Below are 26,292 nucleotides of genomic sequence, written 5' to 3'. Positions count from 1 at the left end.
TTGTGTCCAGAATGAAACTATATTTTATAACCATGGTTCTCGTCAGTAATCTATTGAAATGATCACTGTGCATATTTTTAGTAGTACTAAGGTCAATGTAATTGTTCCAATGGTAGATTTGACTTTGAATTTAACCCTTTGCATAGAAATATCAACCAATCTTGTCTTCCACATTCTCTTAGAGGTTGTAGGCTTATGTCCATTAAAATTTTTGTTATTGATCGAGGATCATAATCCTGCTAATTTGAAGTTAAAAATCTTGCAGAACGTTTTTGGACAATTTCTTCAATATAAAACAATAAAGAGAATGCTAGTTGACCAGGTATAGTGTCAAACTAAAGCTGGTAATGTTTTGCTGCATGCAATTTCAATGTAATTATTCCTCATTTTGTGTTCTTTGAAAAATCACAAATGGCTCTTTGGCACGGAGAATATTCAACCGGAAAATATTGAATATTTGACTCACCGTTGCCAAGCCAGTTTACAAGAACTTAGGAATGGTCTGAAGTATTTTGTTACGGTCATATATATGAATGAGTGAAGCTCAAGCAAAAACCTAAATTTCAATATATAAGAAACATTCTTTGAAATGTAACGTTTTATTTGCATGTATCATGCTATTTACATCATTATCATCATCTTAAAAATTTCCACATTACACAAATAATACAAAATGACTGCATCAATCATTATATGATAAATAATGTCAAGTAATGTCATAGATATTACACAAGAGAAAGCATTTGTTAATAGAATTTTAAGGATTTTCAATCCCTACTTTTTAAAGGAAAGATTCAAGCGGTAATGGTGTATAACGATTGCCGTATTGATGTAATTCTCAATTTTCTCCACTTTGTCCGATATTAATGCACACATGTAATGGAATATCATTTATATGTGCAAAAAAACACTTGTGGAAATAATAACTGCTCTTAATCGAGAACTTCTACTAGCAAAAAAATTCTTATATCAAATGTTTTTGAAACCAACCATGGTAGTTAAGTATTCAAAACTTCAAATCCTTTTTTTTTTTCAATTGCACCAATTGCACACGATTGTCTCCTCATACTAACTCCAAAACGTATTTCTTTCCTCAGAATGTCACAACAAACTAAACATTCTTTCATTTAAAACCAACTTTTCCCACAATGTGACTTAGACAATAGTACAATATGACTATATACAAGTGTCTTACTTATTATTACATGCACTAAACTGTATATCAATTATTGATTACGTTGATTTCAACACAACGGCAGCTGTCATTACATTAGGAAACCTGTCAAGGTCACTGATGTCAGATGAAATGATCCCAGTTTACTATGAATCATTCAGTGTAATCAGATTGTATGTGGCACATATTTATTTTCACAACTTGTACGCTGCCAGGTCAGCTCAGGTCACCATGATTCTAGGTGCTATACTCATTGACATAAGTTCTTGGAATAGCAACTTGCACGCATATGGGATACGTATTTGAGATATCTGAAATGAAAACGCAAACATTCAATTTAAATCTATTCTTAATTTGTAGGATGTACAAATCAATGTCATGATTAAAGATGAAAATCAAATATGTTATCAAAAAGGATGAATCTTAGTTTTAAAATGATATCTAACTATAAATGATTTATTGCCATTTGAAAAATTTGTTTGATTGGGTTTAAAAGATTGTACATCTCTTATTTCCTTCACAAGTGTCTCTATAGACTTCTGTACTGGTTGCAAGTGTCTGCCAAGTCCTCCACATAAATCATTTAATTCTCCATTATCATTTAAAACAGCAAAGGGTAAATTTTCATCTACATAAGTCTAGGGTTTGAACTCTCAAATAAGATGCACACTGACTTATTCCTTTCCCTACTTAGCTGGAAAAGCAACCTTATGAAGGGAATAAATATGACAATCGACAAATAAATCATGCCTATGGCTGAATGCAAAATTTAACATATTAAATCATACTGACCTGTGTTTTATTTTTACAACCTCTGCACTCGAACGTTTGGTTTCTGAGGTTGGCTATGGCAATGAGACCACAAATATTACAGAGATGAACTCTGTATGGATCTGAAGCCTCGAACAATCTCTCCCGAAGGAATTGTGCAGCACCATGAGCTATCTGACAGTCACGTTCCATTTCTCCAAAACGTAATCCACCATCCCTAAATAATGTACAATAGATTATGTTTAATTTATAAGTTTGGAGTTGTAAATATGATACTTGACATCCATAGTCCCTTACTTATGTTAAATGAAGAACTGGAGATCTGTAAATATTTAATACTTTGTAAAGCACCTCTTTCAAGATATTTGAAAGAATGGGGAAGACTCCCGAAGAAAGTATGATGTTAAAAGAAATAACACATCATTCAAACTGTAATTTTCAACAGGTTTTGTACTCAATAATCCATTCAGTCCTTTCTCTCTCCTTTATTGAAATAATACAACCTCAGGTAGCTAGCAAATACTACTATACTAATCAAGGTAATGATATCAAAGTAAATATACCTAGCTCTACCCTCCATAGGTTGCCTATTGAGTATCTGAAGTGGTCCTCTAGCTCTAGAGTGGATCTTGTCATCCACCATATGTTTCAGACGCTGATAGTATGTAGGTCCAAGAAACACCTGTGCATTCAATTTTCTTCCAGTAAATCCATTGTATAAAACCTGTATGAAAAAGTGAGAATTATATTACAAAATGTATATAAATGAAAAAACAACAAAAAAACACTTCTTTGTTATTTTGTAGGTCATTCTTATTGTGTGAAGGACTGAAGGTTATAAAGAGACTTTCCAGCTTTTTCATGTGAAGTGAGACCCCTACGACTATCTTTTATTTTGAAAGCACAAATTCAGACACCTTGATAGAATCAACAATCTCCTGTTTGCCAATGTTACTTTAATGGTTACCTGATTCAACACCTGTACTGTTTTTTTATGGCTATATAATATATCAATACTTAATGTAACCCAAAAAGGACAATTTTTACTATATAAACAAGAGTTAACACATTTATCTTATCATCCAATCATGACATTTAGTATATGAATTCAGTGCTTTTTTCCTTCTTTTCTTTTAAGATAGGTCACACTGATTACAAATCACCAACAATTTCTGGGTTTGATTTTTTTCTTTTTCCAATATTGTTTTCAATATTTTGGCTTAATTCACCTGATTTCACTATAATCAAATATATCTCAATTGCACAGATCTGTACCCTTTCCAACAATTCTAAAAAAAAAAACTATAGAAAACAATGAAACAAAGCAGTGGCAAATAAAGCAATTACTGACCTCATTTCCTCTCTGTTGATAGCCATACTGATGAAGTAGATCTGAGACTTTCTGTACGTTGACAGAATCATTGAAGGGTGTAGCGTCCCCTATCTCACCTTTGTTGGCAGCCACTTTGCCTTGTAGGCACTCGATTAAATGGCCAATTGTCATTCTACTGGGAATAGCGTGAGGATTAATGATAATGTCTGGAGTGATTCCTTCACATGTAAATGGCATGTCCTGTAAACATTACATACAGCATTCATTTATAAATTTGTATTCCATTTTTTTAACTGTTTACATTGAAAGATTAAGAGTTACTTTGATGGTGATGGAATGTTTAGGTTTATGCAGATAAAATACCTTTTGTAACATTAATTTATGGAATACTTCTTCTTTTATCAGCTGTGAATTGCTCAATAAAGGAAAACTCGAAACTGGAAATATTTAACTGTTATTTTACAAGCTGTTCCTTTTTTTATCAGACATATTAGAAATGTTCCTATGTATAAATCATACCTCTTGTCTGTAAGTGATTCCACATGTTCCTTTCTGTCCATGACGACTAGCAAATTTGTCACCAATCTGAGGGGTCTTGACAGTTCTTACTCGGATCTTACAAAATTTATATCCTTCCTGGTTAATTGTTACCATCACCTGTTACAAACAAATTGAAATTATTTAATTAATGCCTTGGTATCAATGCAATCCTTAACATAAATGAACAAACCGGCAGCAATGTAATTCTTTGGTAATAACTGCATAACTTTAGCATCAACTTAATTGACATCATTACATGATTTTGGTACCAATATACTTCTTTGTTATCATTCTAACAATTGTTTCCAATGCAATGTTTTGGTAACAATTAAATTATTTGGTATTATTATGAAGATAAGCTAAGTCCTGAATATTTTGTGTGTCAGTTAGTCTTGTCCTAAATATCACATAGGAACTATCCAATAATAATTTCAAAGATGTCTTTATCTGAGCAGCCTCAATTTATGGGGCACACTTCAGTCTTTTATAATGTGCCACTTGATTGGCTAGCCAAGTGGCTTGTTTTTAATTTATATTAATGAAAATGATCTGATATAACCGCTACTATTTACCTGAGGAGAGGATGTTTGATTCAATATTAATGGAAAGGGTGCGATATAACCACTACTGTTTACCTGATGAGGGGTTATTATTTAAATTTCAACACTTTAAATATGTGTAATATATATTAAACACTATAATTATGCAAAACTTCAATGACGTGATCAAATGATGACTGACAACAAATCTCTGAGAATCACAAGTTTTATAACTATAAAGAAAGTGGTGTTAGTTACCTGATCAATGATACCTGTCTCACTTCTTCTCATAAACACACTTGCATCTCTCTTAGTGAATTTCTTAGCAGTACCTTCCAACTAAAAAATACATATTTTTCCCATATAAAAAAGAGTAGACAATTGTAATAGAGAAACTAATATAATAATGTTAAACAAATATGAATGAAAATCAATGTTGTTGCTTATTAGGTCCATAATAATACAGGAAGTAAAATGGGAAGTAATTTTTATTGTGAAAAAACAAAAACAAAAAACTTTTGCTCATAAAATACTGTGATTTAATTTGTTTCTTATCTATTGATAACTTTAATCCTATAACACTAAAACTAAACCAGTAGTATCTAGTCAGACAGTACAGATAAGAAGATTAGGCTGGTCTGGCTCTCTGTTTAAGCAGCATAGATTAGTAACTTCAAAAGGTTAACTGGAGTACACATCATGTTATCACATTGCACATTTTATATAGATGTCATAATGGGCTTATTTATATCTATTGCTTCAGTTAAGTTCACATTATAACCCTCAAGTAATGCATATACTTCAAAGATACTATATAATGTTCAATGTAAAGAATAAAATATTAACCTCATCATCATTGGCAGGTAATGAGAGAGTTTTCCCAATCAGTACATCATCACCAGACACTCTAACACCAGGGGCTATTATACCGTCCTCGTCTAATTTGTCATATATAGCTGGTCTCATCCCTGTAAACATACATTCAGTAGTCATGACATTGTATATAATGCAAAGTAAGACAGAAAATATTCCCAAACTTCCACTTTGTCATAAAGAAAGCAAACAGAACAGATTAATAACTTTCTTTCATTTAAGGAATGGGTGGTGTATAGAAAGCCTCAATTTTGGCTAAGTTTTGGAAATAATTTTGTTGTAAATGATACGATAATGTAAAATCATGGTTAACAACAACAAAACACAAATAATAAGAGCTGTAAGTATCCTCAGTGCTTGATAGTGAAACAAGAGCCTGGATAATGTAGAATTTTCTCAGTTCAAAAAGGCCCATAACTCTGTCAAAATCCCTGTTACAAGTAATGGGCTTTGGCCAGTGACCAGATATAACACTCTCAAGTAAGTGTGTGATGTTTCAATTCATTCCCTTCAGTAGTTTTGGAGATATCAACTTGCATACAAAAACTTACCCAAAGTATAATGCCAACACTGATGCCAGGGTGCTACAATAGCTCTCTCTCTATACTTTGAATAGCTAAGCTAAAAATAAATATCATTTAGACAATGGAAACACGTAAGCTGAACATACCTTGTACAGTTTCTCGAGTAGGCTTCTCAAAGATTTCCTCCTGGTCTAGACCTTTCTTAGATTCGGAATCTTTATATGCTCGGAAGAAAAATGACCTATTACGAAAAATATAATAATAAATTTAAATAATAAAAACATTATATAAGTAAGCAACTTCTATGCAAAATGTCTCCTCATCTCCTAAATATCTGTATTATAAAATATATAATTCTCTGTTTCTGTGTAAAACAAATAAGAACTGTCATTTCAGGCACTAATGAAAAGCTTCGCAATTAATTTGCTCTTATTGTTTAGTAATGAGAAATAAAGGTCAAATATGCTTTCAAAAATCTGCGTTTTGTACATTAAGATGGGAACTAAAACAACATCATGTGTGTATCACCTGAACCTCATTTTTTGTTATACATCTTCTTTGTTAAACACAAGATTTTAATAATGTTACAATGCAACTAATAAGTAATGAGTGTACCAGCCAGTGTTTTTTGGTAAGTGACATCAAAATTCTTCACATAAATTATTTTGAACTTACCTGAAGTAACCTCTCTCCACAGCAGACTGGTTCAGGATGACAGAATCTTCCTGGTTATATCCCGTGTATGTAGAAATAGCCACAATTGAGTTAATACCTGAAATAGTGTAAAGGATAGAAACATATTTATATTGTTTATTTTTATAATCTTAATTTGAATCTAAATTAATCTATAATAAGGAAAATTTTTTTGTTAATGTGGCATTTTTATCTGAAGCGTACCAATTCAAGACCTCACATTTTTTTCCTCACAGATGACACTTATAATTAACATGCATTTCAAGTATAAACACTACTATAGGTAATTAGTAAATGCGGAAAGAAAAACCCACATAAAGAAAGATGCCGAGTAGGATTTTTTTAATAAGTACTTAGCACTATTTACCTGCAGGTAATTCTCTAAAGCGCAGGTATTCCATGGAACGTGTAGTTACAAGTGGTTTCTGAGGATAAAGTAGTCCGTGAGCTAGTGTATCCATACGCACATGAAAGTTTGTAATATATACTCCCATAGCTTGCTTACCCATAGCAGATTGGTAGGTGTTACGTGGGGACTGAAAATATAATGATAAAATGTTGAACAAAATATCAATCACAAAAAGCTTGTGCTATTTAAATCACTAAGACATCAATGAACAATGAAAGAATACATGCTTCATCATTTATGTGTTTATAAAGAAATTACTGAGCACACAGCAAGCTTACTTTGCTTATCAGACTTTAAAGGCACATTATGCTTCAGAAATCCTTATCTTTTTAATTCTTTAGAAATGTCAAACATCTGTTTAATAATGTTCTAATAATGGATTAAGAGCATGTTAGATGCTTTAAAAACTGAAGAAAGAAGCGCTAAATGTGCAGTAATGTGTTGTAAAGGTAGCAAAATGTAAAAAAATAAGTATTTTGTATTTTCACTTCATTCACTATTTATACTAATTGCCAACAGAGCAAAAGAAGCATAAGATATTTCATGTGTATTACAAATGGGTATTTTTTGGAAACTGTAACAAGATACCAAAATCAAAAGTTTTTGAGAAATTAAAATGATAGTAATAATGAAGCATACTGGGCCTTTAATAGAGATACTGTAACACTTATCATATAAGTAATATTTTCATTATGATGAATAGTACATTACCAAACTTTTAAAGCATTATCACATTGACGTAGAGAAATTTAGTGTCTGCAAAATATAAAGTTATATACCTGGTTATGATCTGGGAATGGAATAATGGATGCACACACTCCGAGGATCATGGCTGGATGGATTTCACAATGAGTGTATGTAGAACAATAATGTGTCTCCTTCTCCATGAGAATGTCAGGTGACATGGCTAACATGACACATTCTTCCTCTAGCGGGTCAATATACTCCACAACACCACTGGCTACCAGATCCTGCCAACTATATACATTAAATCAAAATCAGATTTTGTTTTTCAGACAATTTCACAGCCAAATATAGTCCCAATTCACCTTTAGAAAAAATACTGTTGTTAAAATCATAAAATATTGTTGTTAAAATCATACCTGTGGTAAAAAATTATAATTTATTTAATGCCACATATATGTCAGTCAAGTTATAAAGATCATTGGGTACTTGTTATAAGTTTAATAGAAACAAGTCTAAATAGTAATCAGTGGAGTTTTGTAAACTTAGTTCATTTATTCAATATTGTCAAAATGACATTTCAATTTAATTTTATACTTTGTTACTTTAAGAAACTCAAGATTAAATCAATCAATAAAAACAAATGTTTGTACCAATATAAAAATAACAAATAAGTAAATATTTCACCAACTAGACTAATCATTACAAAATATTGGTCAATAGCTCATACTTTTTCATATATTGAGACAAATCATTAACATGAAAGAAATCTAGAATCAAGTTATTGAGCAACAATGAAAATCATTCTGAGAGTCAAACTTCAATTAATTCTATTTAATCTCTAAAATTTTAATTAAGTTAACTACTATAGCATAATTAGATTTATAAATACAGTGCTCACCATGACGCCCCTAATTAATGTTTGCTTCAATTTAAAGTGACATATATTATGTTCATTTTTTCAATGTCAAATTGAGCTGAAGAGACTGACTGACCAAAATATAAAAAGACTGCCCCACTCTTTTTTATAAATTAAATGTTACATATAAATTCCAATGGATATTTAGAGAAATGTCCTAAGACCATGCGAGTTACTAATCATTCATGTAAAGTAAGTTAAAAACATATTTAGACTTTTATCTGTTCACTCACTTTTACCGTTGGATAGGCATAATGTCACTTTAACTTGACACATGTATGATAACATTCTGGACAATAAAATGTGAAAAACAATCTTTTTCAATTAAATCAATTAAAATCAATAAGTTTGATATAATCCTCGATATTAACAAAGTTTGACTGTCATAAAACATGAACAAATTTAAAACAAATTTGTTAAACAATTCAAAAGAACTCAAAATTGTAAGAAATGTGAAATGAACTTGAAAAACAAAAATCATGAACATATATACCACATAGGATCTATATAATCCCCAGGTAAACTAATGAAGACAATCAGGCAATTAAACTATCAGAATTTATCTCTACTAATACAGTTATAAAACAGTAAGTTTGGTATAAATTTATAGTGTCAATTTTAAGATTTGAAATTTTTTTTGGTGATTTTTCACCCAAATCATTTTACAATAACAGGATTATTTTAAAATAGGAGATTACTCTAAAAACAAATTTTACTACATTTATTTTACCAACATATTTTGTCTTCATAAGAAATAAGTAAAACTGAACTGATTTTTACTTGCATTAAATTTAGAACTGTCCAACATAAAATTTGATAATAAACTGCTAAACTTAAGCAGACAGTTGTGTAAGGTCTGGCTTCAAGGTCATAAAACTACTTTTCCTGTGCTCTATATTTTCATTTGACTATGTACATTTTGTGCCACTTTCTGACCTAAAACCCTAGTTCTGTAATCAGTAGTCAAATATTTGAATGAAGGTTTTAATATCAAAAGCATCAAAAAGAATAAAACAGGGCTACATAAAAAAACTAGAACTGCCACTATCATGGCGTGAATACCCCCGCATACCACTTTGTCAGAATCAACAGTGGCCATTTAGAACTCAAGGACAACCTCCCTGCCAAATCTGAGGTTACTTAGCCAATGCATTGCTAAGTTATGTATTCTACATGCTTCAAATGTGAAAATGTCAAAATCAATACACTCTGGACAGGCATTCTGAAGCAATTGAAGGGAAAAGCTTTATTTTGACAAGGTCCTGTGACCTTGACCTTTGACCTCAAAATCAATACGGATCATTTACTAATCATGACTAACCTCCATGTCAAATATGAAGACTGTGGGTCATAGGAATCTTAAGTTATTGGGCGGACAAGCTTTTTGAAGTCTAGGCCCCTGTGACCTTGACCTTTGACCCGGTGACCTCAAAATCAATAGGGGTCATCTACTAATCATGACTAACCTCCATGCCAAATATGAAGACTGTGGGTCAGAGGAATCTTAAGTTATTGGGCGGACAAGCTTTTTGAAGTCAAGGCCCCTGTGACCTTGACCTTTGACCTGGTGACCTCAAAATCAATAGGAGTCATCTACTAATCATGACTAACCTCCATGCCAAATATGAAGACTGTGGGTCAAAGGAATCTGAAGTTATTGGGCGGACAAGCTTTTTGAAGTCAAGGCCCCTGTGACCTTGACCTTTGACCTGGTGAGACCTCAAAATCAATAGGGGTCATCTACTAATCACGACTAACCTCCATGCCAAATATGAAGACTGTGGGTCAAAGGAATCTTAAGTTATCGGGCGGACAAGCTTTTTGAAGTCAAGGCCCCTGTGACCTTGACCTTTGACCTGGTGACCTCAAAATCAATAGAGGTCATCTACTAATCATGACTAACCTCCATGCCAAATATGAAGACTGTGGGTCAAAGGAATCTTAAGTTATTGGGCGGACAAGCTTTTTGAAGTCAAGGCCCCTGTGACCTTGACCTTTGAGCTGGTGACCACAAAATCAATAGGGGTCATCTACTAATCATGACTAACCTCCATGCCAAATATGAAGACTGTGGGTCAAAGGAATCTTAAGTTATTGGGCGGACAAGAAGAAACCGACGGACGGCCGGACAGCCGGACAACATGATTCCAGTATACCCCCCTTACAACTTTGTTGTGCGGGGGTATAAATATCCAGGTTAGCTTAGTTCTGGTATTAAATGGTCTGTTAATTCACCACTAGCATTAAAATGGTTAATATAATGTTTTAATTTACCTGTAGTTGTTATATTCCCGCTGTTTCAGCTGTTTGATATGACTTTGTTTCAGGAGTAATTTCTGATTTTCTACAATCAATAATGGACGACAGATTCTACCAGCATCAGTATATATACGAATCTCCCTGTCTCTTATATCTCGGATCATTGATACCTGGAAATATAACCATTGTGACAGTGATATCAACAGTATTCAACTTCTTAAAAATAAAAAAAGTTTTTGAAACAATGTCCATAAAAGTGTTAAATTCTTAAACTCAAATGTCATTTGAAGATAATGCAACCTTAGAGCTTTACTTTCTATCCCAATGCATACTTTCAGATACGTCTGTACATAACAGAACATGCAGGACTAAATCCATGCTCTAAATTTACCACTCCTTTGTTAATTTGAAAAAAGAATCTTTTTAATTCTGTAGGCAATATTTCTAACTAGATAAAGATCATAATTCCACCAAAATGACATCGAAGTCAGCAAACATGGTCAGCATGGAAGAGATCAAATATAAAGCTGTACCTCAGAGACAATGATGTCCATTTCTCTTCTCAATTTCCTCAATGTTGTCATCAGCTGTTCTGCATCTCTATGGATACCAACCCAACAACCATTCACAAAAATCTTGGTGGCACTAGATAATAAATAAAATTATTAGTCATTGTTTGAATTCTTGGAACATTTTACATGTTATAAAATTATAATAAAGCTGGATTAACTTTGAATTTATAGTGCAAAAAGCAATAATCTAAATCAGGCATGCCTTTTTAGTATCTCTACTTAATGTTACAACAACTTTATTTAAACATACCTTACAAAATTTATCCATTTGCAGTTATGAGACATTATCAAAAATGTTTAGGGCAAAAACGGCTTTAATTCTTGTAGGTCTCTTACTCAGGACCTAAAAATCTCATTATACCACAATGACTACTTTACTTTCTTTTCCTCTTTTTCTACCTATTTATGTCAATTTTCCTATGACATTATTCAGAATATGACATTATACTGAAGACATAGGACATGGTCTTTACAATCATTTACTTTCTTAAGTGTAGTTATTTATTATCTTCTTGTCAATTTATGTTATGAATTAAATGCAGGGACAATGAACTGTTATTACAGAATTTATTACACTTTATTACTAAAATATGTTGAAATGTTCTTTCCAGGTGAGAGTTCCATATAAATTTAAGCTTTCTTCTCAATCCTGTTTGCATTTTATACATACTGTAATATATTGTATTGTAAACATGGAAGGAACAAATCTTGTTAAGGCCAATAATGAAATCATAAAGCTTACTCTGCGATGGAGGATGGGGCTACCTCCTCAAGGTTTTCCATGCTCCATTCCTCCAAGAACTCAAGGATAGGTGAAGGTTGAGATCCTACAGAAATATATGACATCAAGGCAAGGTTCTTCACAAGACCTACTGCACCACCCTAAAACCAAATATCAGAAATACATATATGTCAATGCCAACCCTGTTCATGATTATGATTTCTAAATTTAATCCAGTAAGTGTATTGAAAAAATATATATGAATGCTTCCTACCTTATGTTAACTCAAGGTTTCGTGGTTTTTAGAAATAGAAAGAGCACGGACACATGAGGCTTTCTGATTTGTACTTGGAGGCTAAGTGTAGTGTTTTGATGTTCTTTATCATTTGTATCATAGACAAAAATAAAACATGTTCCATGTCGTCACAATATGAAACCCAGAATATATGAACCAATGTAAGTGCATCTGAATATGATTTTTTCTATCATTATCTTTTTCCTTGTCAAAATAAGTAAACCTCAGAAGAATGTAACCAATCAATGAGCATGCTCTATGTTAATCCTCGACAGACAGACAGTGCGGTAACAAGAGTGCGGATAACTAATCCCTGCACTCCAGTTAACACACCGTGCACTTTTGGGTACAAAAATTTAACTCTGACACATTTTCAATAGAATGTCTCCAAAATATGATACAAATTATGCTTATATCACTTTTTGCATCAATATTACATTTTATTACATGTTTTGCAGTAGATTACTGAATTATAACGGTTAATTATATTCTGATAATTTCACAGTAATGATTACCAAATATAATTTCACAGTAGCCGAACTATATTTGGCGTAAAAACAAAATATTTATCATTAATGAATGTTTTTTTCAGCGGAAATGTAGTCAATCATAATAAAAAATGTACGTGATAACTGTAGTTCGTAAATATTTACGAACGTTGTGCTGAAAAACATCTAAAATCTAAAAATAATCATGGAATTATATTTTGCTTCAACATTGTGACGTCATTTTTTGATGACGTCATGAAGATAAGAGCATGACTTTACGCGGCAAAAATCAGTAAAATGGTGTAAAAATCGTTAAAAAATCATGAAATAAACAGAAAATTTGTTTGTTTTACATGTAAGATCAAATAATATTTCACTCGTGAACCCCAGCTATTATATTTTCACTCATCGTGGCTACGCCACTCGTGAAAAATATTGCATCTGGTGTTCACTCGGTTCAATATTTTTCGATCTTACACTGAAACAAACAAATATCCTCTATGTAATAAAAAAAATCACAACTTTGCTACAGAGAGTGACATCAATGAACATTGAAATATTATGACAATCAAGCAGTATACTAAAAGAAAACTCTTTCTGCAAAGTAAACAAACCTCTGGTGTTTCAGCAGGACAGATCATACCCCAGTGAGTGTTGTGTAGCTGTCTAGGACGTGCAAGTTTACCATCACGTCCTATCGGTGAATTCAGTCGTCGTAAATGTGACAATGTTGAGGCAAATGTAAGTCTGTTCAACACCTGTCATTAAGAAAACCATTTTTACATAACATTTATTTGATAAACATCATTACAAACTCTACTGATTATGTAAAACAACATCATGAAAATCTGACACAAAGTTTTAGAAAAACTTTGATAAAATTACTTTTTTAAATCAAACTAATTCAATGCATTGTTCCATTTACATAAGAGGTAAACATCAAATGCTGATAATCATATAGCATTTTTTTCAAGTATAATTTTTTTCAACAACTTTGTACTTTACCAAAGGGGTAAACAAACAAATAATGTATAAATTTAAATGCAATGCTCATGTTTACATTTACTGTTTAGGTTCCTTCATTTCAAATGTTTTTGAAGCATAGCACATTGACATATTTTTGTTTACCTGCGAGACACCAGCTCGAGCCTGATGAGCTTTTTTCTGATCACCCCAGTTGCCTGTAGCCAGTGAATACTTGAGACCATCTGTAATAGTCCTAGTCTTGATGGCCAAATCCAAGTTGAAATCTTTACCTTTATCAATAAACTTTTGAGCATACATTCTTACTTCCTTTGTAAGGTTTCTGAATAGTCTGCAAAAAAAGAAAAGAATGAAAATAACCAGATATAATATGACGTGAGAACTATTTTCAAATTACTTTTATGTATCTATAAAACTTCTAATGAACTTTGTAGCAAGTTTTTTAACAGACTATGGCAGTTCTAACCCTTTTCTGAATATAAAAATCAGACAAGAACTATGGTATTGACAAGTCAAACTAGCCTGCACACTGTCTGTAGTGTATTTATAATTTAGTATCTTTGACATATCCTTAATGGTTCCAAGCAGGGCATGTGCTTTATATAAAGGGATAATTCACAGGTGCTGAGCTATCTCTCTTTATTGTTATATTACAAATTTAGATTCACATAAATAATTATAAAAGTGCTTTTAAAAGAGGACTGTTCATCAAACCAGTGTCTCTTATAAATGTATAAATCCTAGCATATATCCTGTATGTACAAAACAACTGATAAATGTAATGAATCTACTGTAGTGGTTGGATGAATCTCAATCGGGTCAGTGAAGACAATTCTTGGTAAGCTTTATCATTCTTTTCAAAATTTGAATAAGAGATCAATACTAAGCACCAAAGCTTCTGTTTCGATACTTCACTAAATGGTAATGATCTTAACTATTAAAACAGTTTCTAATCTATAATCAGTCTGAGATCTTCTAGTACAGTATCATACATACCCTCTAAATAAGAAGGCAAGCAGGGGACCAGCAAGATCCAACCTCTTGTTACCATAGTGATCTCTGTCATCCTCCTCTCTTCTTCCTAGAGCTGCCAGTAATAATCTATGTACCATATACCTGTATGAAAATAGAAAATAAATCATCCTGTTATATCAAATAAAGTTAGTAAAATTTACATTTATCCTATCTTCAGGGTAATAATAGTCAAAATCTTAATAAGTTTAATAAGGGAACAGGACTATAGAAATATACTGGCATTAAATTGTATATCATTTCTTACAGAAAGCAGATATATCAAGTACCATCCCAAAAGCAGTTATTTAAATACAACAGTTGACCTTGTTTCAGGGCCATAATGAGACCCCTGAATATGAAAAGAAAAAGCCTTACCCTAAGAAATAAGCTTTCTTAGTTTCACAGAAGTCACTGACACCTACATGAGGTAACATTTCTTTCTGTAAGATTTCTCGTGCGTATTTAATTCGCTTTTCCTTTGTGACACCAGGCCTAGCACCACGTGCACCAATAAAGTTTAAGGCAACATTTTGCTCCTGGATGACAAAGGCTTCGTCAAGTGATGGTTTTACCTGAAAAAAATAAAAAACGATTCCAATCAACACTTTTATATATATCAATATTACTGTCATTATTCACATGAATATTGCTGAGCTATTAACCAATAGTTACCTGCTTAATATTCCAATGGATATCACTGAAATCAATAGAGGAATCAATTTTACTTCAATCATGAGAGGAGGAACCAGTTTCAATCCAATTATTAGAGAAAACGGTTTTACTTAAATCATTAGAGAAAAGCAAATTGTTATAACATATCAAATATGAAAAATAAGATCAACAGGGAAAGGCAGTATGCAAATGCAACAAATGTAAATCGCACAATAAAAAAAGATGTCAAATTTTGATTTTATTCAGATTAAATAACCAAGGCAAAGTTCTAGGCTACATACCATTTCCATCATCTCGGGGTCGTCAAAGTCGTATATAATGTGTTCTAGAATATCTCTGTCGGACACGAAGCCTAGAGCCCGGAACACAACAATGATCGGGATCTCTTGTTTAATATATGGTAGGATAGAAATGATTCTCTGACCAATAGCACTCTTCTTAGCACCCTATCAAAATAATTAAACATGTAATGATTAAGTTCCTGATGAAGATCATTGTTATGATAGAAACTAGTCGCATGTAATAAATAATCTCAACTTATTAGTTAGCGATGCATGGTTTCTCTAAGTCCTTCTCTGCCCTCATGTAATCACTTATGATTAAATATAATATTTCAACTCCTAAATAAATTCGATTCAATATACTAAGACAAAACACTTTTTTTTTCTTTGTTCATTTGAATAAGTAATATTCACAACTTTTAAAAGAAATTTGTATTAAGTTTAACAGCAAGTTACATAATATGTTAAAAATTATCAACCACTGATTCATTAAGTAAGAGATCATTTTCACTGCAAAATTCAAATGCTGAAATAGATAAGACATTTTTGAAATCTTTAAGGGGATTTCTTATTTCTCATTATATTGGGAACATGGCCTTACTTTCTGCAATTGAATTTTTTTTACTAAAACAAGACCACCTTTTGCAAAACTGTCTTGATTGCAATTGGTTGAACAAAATTAGCGAAAAAAGATTTCCAATCAGAAATATGATATAATATAAACTATAAAATTGGCCAAAACAATACCTTGGTATTTTTCTTCTTACAAAAACAACAACTTTCATAACAATCCTGACTACTTTCATAATAATAACAAGTATATTTACCTGACCACCCCTGGCCATCATGTTCACCCAAAGTGTACTAGTAGGTCTTGAAGAATGCTCTAGACAAGATCGAATCTCTGTCTTAAAGGCGTACTTTGAGTCCTTCTGTCTAAATACATACACTGGAAAACAGATAAAGTATTGATTTATAAGTATTTGCTTACACTATTGAAACTCATTTTTGAAATGAAAAGGTGACTTAGTATATTAAGATTTTTTGTATTGTATTTTCATCTTTCATACAAATAATTGAATTGTATTTTAGTAAGCAGTATGTGCATATGAGAGGAGTTTAAAAATGCTCATCAAACATAGTGGTTATATCCCCCAAACAAAGGTCACTTTGAACAAATGCCATTTTTACACTTTCCCCATGGGTGGACTTTGTTGTTAAGTTTAACTGTAATTTTAAAGATTGATCAAAAATAATGTGTGCCATGTCTTGTGTAAGTGAAATAATAAATTTCTGTGCCTGTTCAACAAGGGATTATAAGTTGAGCCTGAAACTTTTTTTCATAAAAGGTATTACTACCAAGACTTTAAAAGGATAGTTATAAAGGCTTAAAGATTATCTCACAATGCTGCAATAAAACATCTTGTATCCTTTAATTTGAAACAAAGGCTCTCAGTGGATGAAACCACTGTCTGGCAATCCTATACAATACATTATATACTATGTCTTGAGATAACAGGCACCTGCTACTTTTGATCACAATACCTTTCTTTAATATGAGCCTAAATATTTAAACTTGTCTATCTACTGTGAGACGATCAAATTGTGAGATACATACCAGTATTTGTTGCCATCTTCTCCTGTGCTATAAGCACCTTCTCTGACCCATTGATTATGAAATATCCCCCTGGATCTAGGGGACATTCATTCAACTCAGTCAAATCACGATCAGTCAGGCCACTCAATAGACAATATGTTGACCGCAACATAATTGGTATCTTTCCTATAAAAGTTTTCTGATGTTGAGTTTCAACTGGGTCCTCATCTGGCTTAACCACAGTCTTTGTAATGTCTACATACAGAGGGGCACAATATCTACAGAAAGGAAAACAAATAGTATTCACAATGAATGCAAAAGTAGGATAAAACTTAAACTGACAAATTAAAAAAAATAAAACCTAGACAAAAAAGTCTGTTTTTAATAACTGACTCTATGTACATTATAATACAGTCTACAGAAGACTTTGAGGACATAAAAAAATAAAGACCATGCAAATTTTGGATCTTAATTAATAGAAGTCTTGTATTACAATAGCATTTTACTGGGTATCAAGGAGAACAAGCATGTTTATTATTTTGGTCTAACTTATTTAAGGCTTTCCCTTTTATTCACGAAATACATGTAATTGTTTTATTCTACAGTGAAGGTACATTTATATTGTAACTTACGTGAGATTTCTAAGTCTGGCCTCGTTTGGCATCATGGGACTTGGACTTCCATCTTTTTCCCAATGTGTTGGTTTTGATAAATAAATTTGCTCAAACTTCAATAAATATTGCGGCTGAAGAAAAAAAAGAGAGATAATTTTTAAGGGACTGTATAAACAAGATATGTTTGTAAAACATGTATGCCCCTATCGGCAGCCAATTAGTTATGTGATCAGGTTATTATGCATGACTTCTGACCCAGTGAACAAACAATTAAATAAGGGTTTAATATCTAGTATCTACTGGTCATGACTAGTCACAAGGTAATAATTATTGTGACCCCATAGGTTGTGTGCAGCAATTTAAGTCATTACAAATCTTACCAAATAATATATGCATAAATCTTATGAATCATGTAGGCCTCATTAATGACAGCCAAGTTGTTATATTACATCAGACCTTCAAATGTGTATACCAAAAGCATTTTTAGTTTAATATAAAAATATCAACCAAGGCAACTTGAGTTGTTGAGTTATTGGTCAGAAACCGTCATTAAGTACGAGGTCAATATGACATTGACCCCTTGACCCCAAAATCAATAGGGGTCATCTTCTGATCATGACCAATCATCATACCAAGTTTGAAGTTCCTAGGCCTAAGCATTCTTTAGTTATTGATTGGAAACTGTTTTTACCTACAAGGTCAATGTGACCTTGATCTTTGTACCCTTGATCCAAAATCAATAGGGGTCATCTGCTGGTCATGACCAATCACCATACCAAGTTTGAAGTTCCTAGGCCTAAGCGTTCTTAAGTTATTGATCAGAAACCGTTTTTTTTTTTCTAAGAGGTCAATGTGACCTTGACCTTGACCCCTTGACCCAAAATTTCAATAGGGGACATCTGCTGGTCACGACCAATCATCATACAAAGTTTGAAGGTCCTAGGCCTAAGCGTTCTTTAGTTATTGATCAGAAACCGTTTTTTTACCTAAGAGGTCAATGTGACCTTGACCTTTGACCCCTTGACCCAAAAAATCAATAGGGGTCATCTACTGATCATGACCAATCACCATATCAAGTTTGAAGTCCCTAGGCCAAGGGGTTCTCAAGTTATTGATCGGAAACCATTTTTGCTTACAAGGTCAATGTGACCTTAACCTTTGACCCCTTAACCCCAAAATCAATAGGGATCATCTGCTGGTCATGACCAATCACCATACCAAGTTTGAAGTTCCTAGGCCTAAGCATTCTTTAGTTATTGATCGGAAACCGTTTTTACCTAAAAGGTCAATGTGACCTTGACCTTTGACCCCTTGAGCCCAAAATCAATAGGGGTCATCTACTGATCATGACCAATCACCATACCAAGTTTGAAGTTCCTAGGCCTAAGCATTCTTTAGTTATTGATCGGAAACCATTTTTGCTTACAAGGTCAATGTGACCTTGACCTTAGACCCCTTGACCCCAAAATCAATAGGGGTCATCTACTGGTCATGACCAATCACCATACCAAGTTTGAAGTTCCTAGGCCTAAGGGTTCTTTAGTTATGACTAGGAAACCATTTGGTCTACGGACCGACGGACCGACAAGTGCAAAGCAATATACCCCCTCTTCTTCGAAGTGGGGGCTGGGCATAATAAAACCTCAGCAAAAAACCTTAGTACTTACTAGTACTACAATAGTATTATTTAAACATTTTCAGAGATACCATGTTAAATATAATTTTGTAAACATATCCTCAACTTGGTATATGATTAAATATTCCACCTCCTGTGGAAAAACAGATTTCTTCAAATCAAGAGGCAGAACCCTGAATTAATGAACTTTGGCGCAGAGTTTCTGATCCTCTCCCCTAGTTTCAGCAAAAATTTATATTATTTCTTTAATTTTACCTGCCTACACCTTGCCAAAAGCAGGGGACCTTTTACAATATAAGTTAAGTATTGGCAAAATTAAATGTTTGTAATTCCTAGGTTGCCTAAGTAAAATATTTCCAGAATTTACTTTATGAAAAGAAGACTGACAAGTAAAGAAATTGCCTCAGATAAAAGCAGACAAATGAGTCAAAATTAAATTTTGCCATTCCTGAATATATTACTGAAATTTTCTTCTTCTTTTTTTTTTTAAATAAAATACATAACAAGAATATTTTTACTTGAAATTCACCATGAAAGGAAAAAACAATTCCTCTCCAACAGGTACTGTTCTCCAAAACAGAGAGAGTGAAGTCTGTGAGGATAAGTATCATATGTTAAACAGGGGTTTATTTAAGCGGACGCCCGCTTGCCCGCGTCGGGTAGAAATCGCTGCGGGCAAGTGAAATTTGAAAGCAAATGCCCGGCGGGCAAGTGAATTTTCGTTATGCCTTCTATTAGCATTGATATCCTTTGCCGATAATACTTTTCTTTCCGTTCATATTACAGTCAAACAAGTGTATTTTAACTGTTTCTGATTGTAGTTGGACTCCTATCAACCAATCAAATTACGTAAAAAAAAACTTTTTCCATTTTGCTTTCCTTTCAAAATGGCGGGCGGCGCTGAAAGTTTTTCCCATTTTTAAAAGAAAAAAAGTCTTGCAGCGATTAAAAGAAAAAGCCACGGCAAAGAAATTATCTTGATTTTCTGAATAAAAAAAGCATAAAATCAAAAAATTCAAGATGAGTTATGTCAATAAAGACTGACACAACTGCAAGGTTCAAGAAAGAAGCAGAAACATTGGGCCGTAAAAATCTACTCCTTTGAATCCTGTACGCTATTGTTTTCTTCATACGGTCAGAATTTAACTAACTGGCGTCAAATTTGCAATAGGCCTATAGAATTTTTTTAAAATTCGTCACCAGTAAACATTTTTACAACAAATCTTGACGAAAAATCACAATAGTCTTGAACTGTTGTTAATTTATTTTCCTTTCTCCCCTACAGCAATGTTTAAAAATATTCTAGATCTATTAATAAACAGAATAAAATAATCCATAAAATGTTTAAAATCCTTTTTGGTAAATCACAGCATATTGTGTAACTATAAGTTATCTGAGGTCATTCTAGGTCATGCCTAATTTACGACCAAAACAGAAAAAATCTCCTTTGGTGAAACATACAGCAAATGACGTATATTTCGTCTGACAGTTCTTTGAAACCAGTCAGTGCTCTAAACTGTATGATTACTGCATGCGGTGAGTCCCTTTGATGTGACAGATGTTAAAACTTCAAATAAATTTCAATACAAGCAGGGAGGATAGGAATCAGACTGATCAATTTAAATTGAGTATAACACATCCTGTCATGGACTTGGAGCAACTTGTTGTTTTTAAAAATGAAATAAATTTGAAAGGTACATAACTAGTTTTTGGTAATGCAAACAAAGCAAACATATATTTTGATATTTTACATTGTTTGAAATCATCAATAAACATTTAAATCCTATCACAATTTTCAACAATCGATGTACTGTTTCCTTTTTAAAGTTGTAATAAGGTGATAGCATCTGAATGTGAATATATTTTAAAGGCACCTGGAATAGGGCCTAATTATTACCTGTAATTTTTATAAGCCTTAACAGATCATGACTATTGTTAATCTTCACTTTCATTTTACTATTTTGATGTGAGGATAATCCCTGACATTTAGGAGTTTTTCTAAATTAAATCTCAGGGATTTCTATTGGATCCCTGGCAAAATTGTGTCGACCCCTAGACTATTGTGAATTAGCAATAAACATATACAGTAGGGAATTTAATAGGACTATTTTACTATCTGAGGCATAAGTTGATAGGATCTGCAACAAATCTTATTTTTACCCATAATTTTTGCTTTGATTATTAAAAATCTTCACATTAAGATCGGGCAACCTGTTTTTCCTGGGGGCAAGTAGATTTTAAAAGTTACTTGCCCTTTGGGCAAGTGAAAGCAAAAACCTTAAGTAAACCCCTGATGTATCATAAAATTCTGTGGAATAACAATGTCTATTGGTACAATACTTACAGGTGTTTCAACAACACCAGCTTTATGTTGAGCTTCAGCAATCAGTTCAATTTGAGGGGTATCTTCAACAATCCTCTGTACAGACATCTGAATAAACTCATCAAACGAGTCAAGTTGTTGTCTAACTAAACCTTTCTCATCAAAGTATGCACTGATGACAATCCAGCACGCCTCTTGCCACAGAGCAGCAGTGATCTCATCATTATCATCCTCCGCTTCAAACATTTCTGTAAAAGTAAAAGAAAAGGACCAGTGTTAACTTTTTATACCACCATAAACACAAAACGTAAACATGTCAATCGACAGAATATTTAATTTATAAATTATTTTTGAGATGGAATATGAACCAATGCTTATTAATTTATGATACCATAATGTACAATTTATTGGTAGATTTTGCATAGATCTTGTAAATGCAATACTAGAAGAGATCCCAGTATTCTACACCACAGTGCATTTATTAACAGTCTGCAAAATAACTTTATTAGATAATAGGCCATTTGGGCCTTCAACCTAGCCAAAAGTAAAGGCCAGGACAGATTATCATATGCCCAAAACATTAAAAAATGTATTGTGCAAAATAAAGACAACAGTTTATTTTATGTTTTATTCACATCAACAAGGTTCTATTTAGGCACAGATGTACGGAAAATCAGTCAGACACTTTTCAATAAAATTCTCTTTTTCTGTTGACTATTCAACGTAAGTGTCCAGTAATTTTGAAGCAAAATCTGTAATGTCTGATGTATGACAGGGCATTTTTTCCTTATAACTGGGGCCGATATAAGGCCCCTTCACAATTCAAAATTGTACTTTTTTTCACAAAGTGGCAGAAAAAAATTCACAATTTCAAAAGAGATTTCACAAATTGTTGGGACTTTGTCTTCGAAATACTTTACCTTACGGGGAAAAAACTTGATTTATGCCAATTGCAATAACACAAATAGTTTTAATCAAGTTAAATGGTTTTTGTGCATGTTTTTCCGGGTTAATGTACTGACTTGAAGCAGATTTACACAGATCAGAAATTATAAACTGTTTCCGGTTTTTTAATATCGCGAAATGCCAAGTAGTATGTCTTTTTTTCCACAATTTTATGACATATCGCGCTTTTTTCACAAAATGAACAGGCCCAGGCCCCTTCACAATTTTGACAAAAAATGCCCTGTATAAGCAACTAAACAACAATTTCAGAAATATTTTGCAAATGAAACTAACTTTGTTATGAAAACACATTCTGTATTAAACACCCGTAGGGCTTACGCAGGGTTGTCATTAACATTTTTTGAAGAAGGTTTGTTTTGAATTTGAGGCGGTCATTTCTGTCTTTATCATGCATAACAAAGAGTGTTTTCTTAATTTTGAGGCGGCCCATAATGCATTTGAGACAGGCATTTTGGCCTCCTGCCGCCTCTTAATGACAACCCTGCAAGTTACGCTCTTTTGATTTTTGCAGGCCTGAATGGGATTTTACATGCCACTGGCCCGTGCCTTTAATATTTCACAGACTGTATCAACAGTGCACAGGCATGAGTATCAGACCTGGGAAGAAAATCTGACCACATAAGATAAGATAAGTTTTATTTCAAGTCGGCAAGTTTTCAACAGTACAACATTAGCTCTAGGAGCTTTTATAACCGACTGTTTATAACATAAATTATAAGATCAACAAAGATAAAACGGCTACAATAAAAAATGATTAGACATGATATATATAAATCACATGCAGAAAATAGACCTTTTAGGATATATTTATAAAAACGAATCATATGCTAAAAAACTAAAATGGTAGTTTACCCAAATCAAAGGGGGTTGTAACGGTGCCTGGACCCTACACTGGGGTCATTTGTGACCAAAACTAGGTAATCCTTTTTTGAAATGTCAGACGGCTGTCTGGGGCTGGTTCTGACCCCTGCCATACTAGTGAATGTGTCTAGTTTGTTTGTTTTGATTAGGTTTTACGTCACATTGACACAGTATAGGTCATATCACAACGTTCCAGCTTTCATTGGTGGAGGAAGACCTCTGAGGTGCCCTTCCGTGCATTATTTCAGGCACAAACGGACACCTGAGTAGAACCACTGACGTTTCGTAAGCTAGATGGATAGCTTCCTCACATGAAATAATCCAAAGTCCCTGTTGGGATTCGAACCCACAGCGGTGAGGGGCAAGTGGTTTGAAGTCAACGACCTTAACCACTCGGCCACGGACGCCCCATAAAGTGTCCAGTAATGTTGAAGCAAAATCTGTAATGTCTGATGTATGTGCAGCTTAACAATCCATATATACAAGAAGAAAACTATGTCACTATGTGTGTTGCAAAGCTGGCAGAGTTGAAACAAGAAAGAATAAAAATACGAGATTCTTTTCATTTCATAATTTGAATGGACTTAATTATTGTCAGAGCATATTTTCAATCTACTATAAAAGCTTCTTAAGCCAATGTCATGAGTTTACTACGAAATTATATCATAAATATGAGTTGACCTAATTACGTGATTTATTTGTTTTGTTGTGAAATTATAGCTGGAATAGCGAATTATTTCAATAAATGTACCTTCATCCTGCCCGTACATCTTGCAAAGGCTGGAGAATGTGTATATTATGAGAAAAGTTTAGGTTATCTTAAGCAGGTTTGCTAATTATTTTCGATGTCAGCGGATTTATAGAGCCGGTTTCTCTACAAACTTCATGCGTCCGCCATTGGGACGCGAATACTCTTCCCCGCGGAAAGCAAGGAAATAAATCTGCTGCAATCGCGACTTTTCGGTCCTTTCCGCTAAACTGAAGTAATCAAAGCACTGCAAGTGCTGGTTGTGCAATATCGGAAAAATGACGGTTTTAGAAAAGAGACATGATCATCTACGTTAAAAAATTGTAACATTCAATTATATTTGAGTTCTACAAAACTAATATGAAATTAGGTGCTACCTATGGCGCGGAAAGCTCTTATGAATTATGATTTTAGCATAACATATTTAGTGTACTTGTAAACCAGATCTTTTTTGAATAAACAAAACGTATAAATTGGTGGTGTTCAACCTATCACCGGAAACGCTCGGCCTATTCCGAAAAACTCCGGACCTCTGCGCATGCGTCGGCGTTTGGAAAATCCCGTCCGCCATTTTTGTTAATCTCTAATCACAGTTGTTGTTTTTACGTTATTTTTAATGTGCTAATTTATCAAAAAGGATATGTTTGAATAACTTTTTATATTTATAGTCGTTACTATAATTCTTATCAATGAAATGCAGGTTTATTTTCTGATTTTGTACATCATTCTTTCACCGGAAGTGTTACTAAGCATGCGTCTGCAATAGTCTGAATTATGTAGACGCTCATTAAAAGCGTTCAAAAGAATTTCAAAATGGCGGCGCCCAGTTAACTAAGGATTTTTTCGCAGCCCATTAGGTATAGGATATATATTTTTTTGAAATTTTCATATAGTTTGAATTTGATTTCCTTTAAACTGATACGCGTCATACATGTTATCTAAGAGCGCTACAGCCCTCGCGGGGCCTTCGGCCCCGCTCGGACTTTCCGCGTATAATTTCATTTTATCCTAAAACCAAGTGCCTATGCACACTGATAGTAAGCACGAAAAGGTCTACGGCATGAACACAATTAAAGCTTGTAAGTAATGTTTTTGAAAATTATATTTCAAAAGAACTGTATTTTATCATCAGGCCGACAGCTGTTCACTGTTCTAATGTTGATATGTGCCCCTGCTAATGATTGTTTTATTGGCAGTATGAGATTTCTTTTTAAAGATGCAATATACTGTATACTCACTGCCCCTGTATACTCTGTATACTCACTCACCTAGCAGTGCTACTTTTTGTAAGTTTAATTAAATTGCAATTGTTGTAAATTACCCCCATCCATCCACTTATTTATATCAAATATAATTTTCACAGATAAATCAGTAATCCACTCAAAATCATAAAATAAATATGGATGTATGTTTTTTTTGGGGGGGTGGGGGAGGAGAGAGAAAGGAAATTGAAATAAAAACACATCAAATATTAAAACAAAATTTTCAAATGAAAAATACTGCAGTTTACATTGTTTGGAGGAGGGTTCTTTTCAAACAGGGGCCAATTAAGGGAAGTTTCCCCATAAAAATTCTGTAAAATTAATGCAGTGACACCTTGATTATAAATCCGATGCAGTCCCTATATTTAGCTATGCCTTTAGGTCATTATTTCAAATAACCAGAGTGACGCTTTATTGTAAGGTACACATATTTTTGATGTCTGACTTGATCCAGCAAAAATTTGCTTTCAAAGACAACTACTTTACTACTTCGAGCCAGTTTCAACTAAACACCTCACCAACCAAATTTTTCTTTGATGT

General features: G+C 33.2%; 1 protein-coding gene across 2 annotated transcripts; it reads right to left on the bottom strand.

Moving 5' to 3' along the window:
- Positions 1 to 1,042: 1,042 nt before the first annotated feature.
- LOC132726095 (DNA-directed RNA polymerase II subunit RPB2) lies at positions 1,043 to 24,673 on the bottom strand. Of its 2 annotated transcripts, XM_060711363.1 has the most exons (25): positions 24,494 to 24,673; positions 21,937 to 22,163; positions 17,975 to 18,087; positions 17,364 to 17,620; positions 16,573 to 16,694; positions 15,746 to 15,910; positions 15,168 to 15,364; positions 14,775 to 14,894; positions 13,923 to 14,109; positions 13,409 to 13,552; positions 12,033 to 12,172; positions 11,252 to 11,363; positions 10,734 to 10,888; positions 8,953 to 8,982; positions 7,636 to 7,834; positions 6,815 to 6,983; positions 6,430 to 6,526; positions 5,901 to 5,995; positions 5,204 to 5,325; positions 4,616 to 4,696; positions 3,798 to 3,935; positions 3,297 to 3,518; positions 2,509 to 2,669; positions 1,967 to 2,162; positions 1,043 to 1,485 (listed from the first exon to the last, which is right to left on the bottom strand). In XM_060711363.1, exons 1-25 carry the CDS (start codon positions 24,510 to 24,512, stop codon positions 1,396 to 1,398), a joined length of 3,558 nt encoding a protein of 1,185 aa, XP_060567346.1. In that variant the 5' UTR covers positions 24,513 to 24,673; the 3' UTR covers positions 1,043 to 1,395. The 2 variants fall into 2 exon arrangements, with proteins under 2 accessions (XP_060567346.1, XP_060567347.1); XM_060711364.1 differs by lacking the exon at positions 8,953 to 8,982 and having other exon boundaries at positions 24,494 to 24,672.
- Between the last annotated feature and the right edge of the window lie 1,619 nt (positions 24,674 to 26,292).

Source organism: Ruditapes philippinarum, unplaced genomic scaffold (assembly GCF_026571515.1).
Source record: "Ruditapes philippinarum isolate M1 unplaced genomic scaffold, ASM2657151v2 ctg2592_1_1_1_1, whole genome shotgun sequence".
NCBI classification, from domain to species: domain Eukaryota; kingdom Metazoa; phylum Mollusca; class Bivalvia; order Venerida; family Veneridae; genus Ruditapes; species Ruditapes philippinarum.
Note: the sequence above shows the minus strand (reverse complement) of the source record. Positions and strands in the feature narration are given on the sequence as shown.

Bases quoted from the DNA above. Each gene is read 5' to 3' on its own strand.
- LOC132726095 (XM_060711363.1), bottom strand. The intron at 15,911-16,572 runs GTAAATATACTT...TTATTTTGATAG, and splicing joins TGATGGCCAGGGGTGGTCAG to GGTGCTAAGAAGAGTGCTAT. The intron at 14,110-14,774 runs GTATGTATGATA...CTTTTTTTGCAG, and splicing joins CTTGCCTTCTTATTTAGAGG to ACTATTCAGAAACCTTACAA.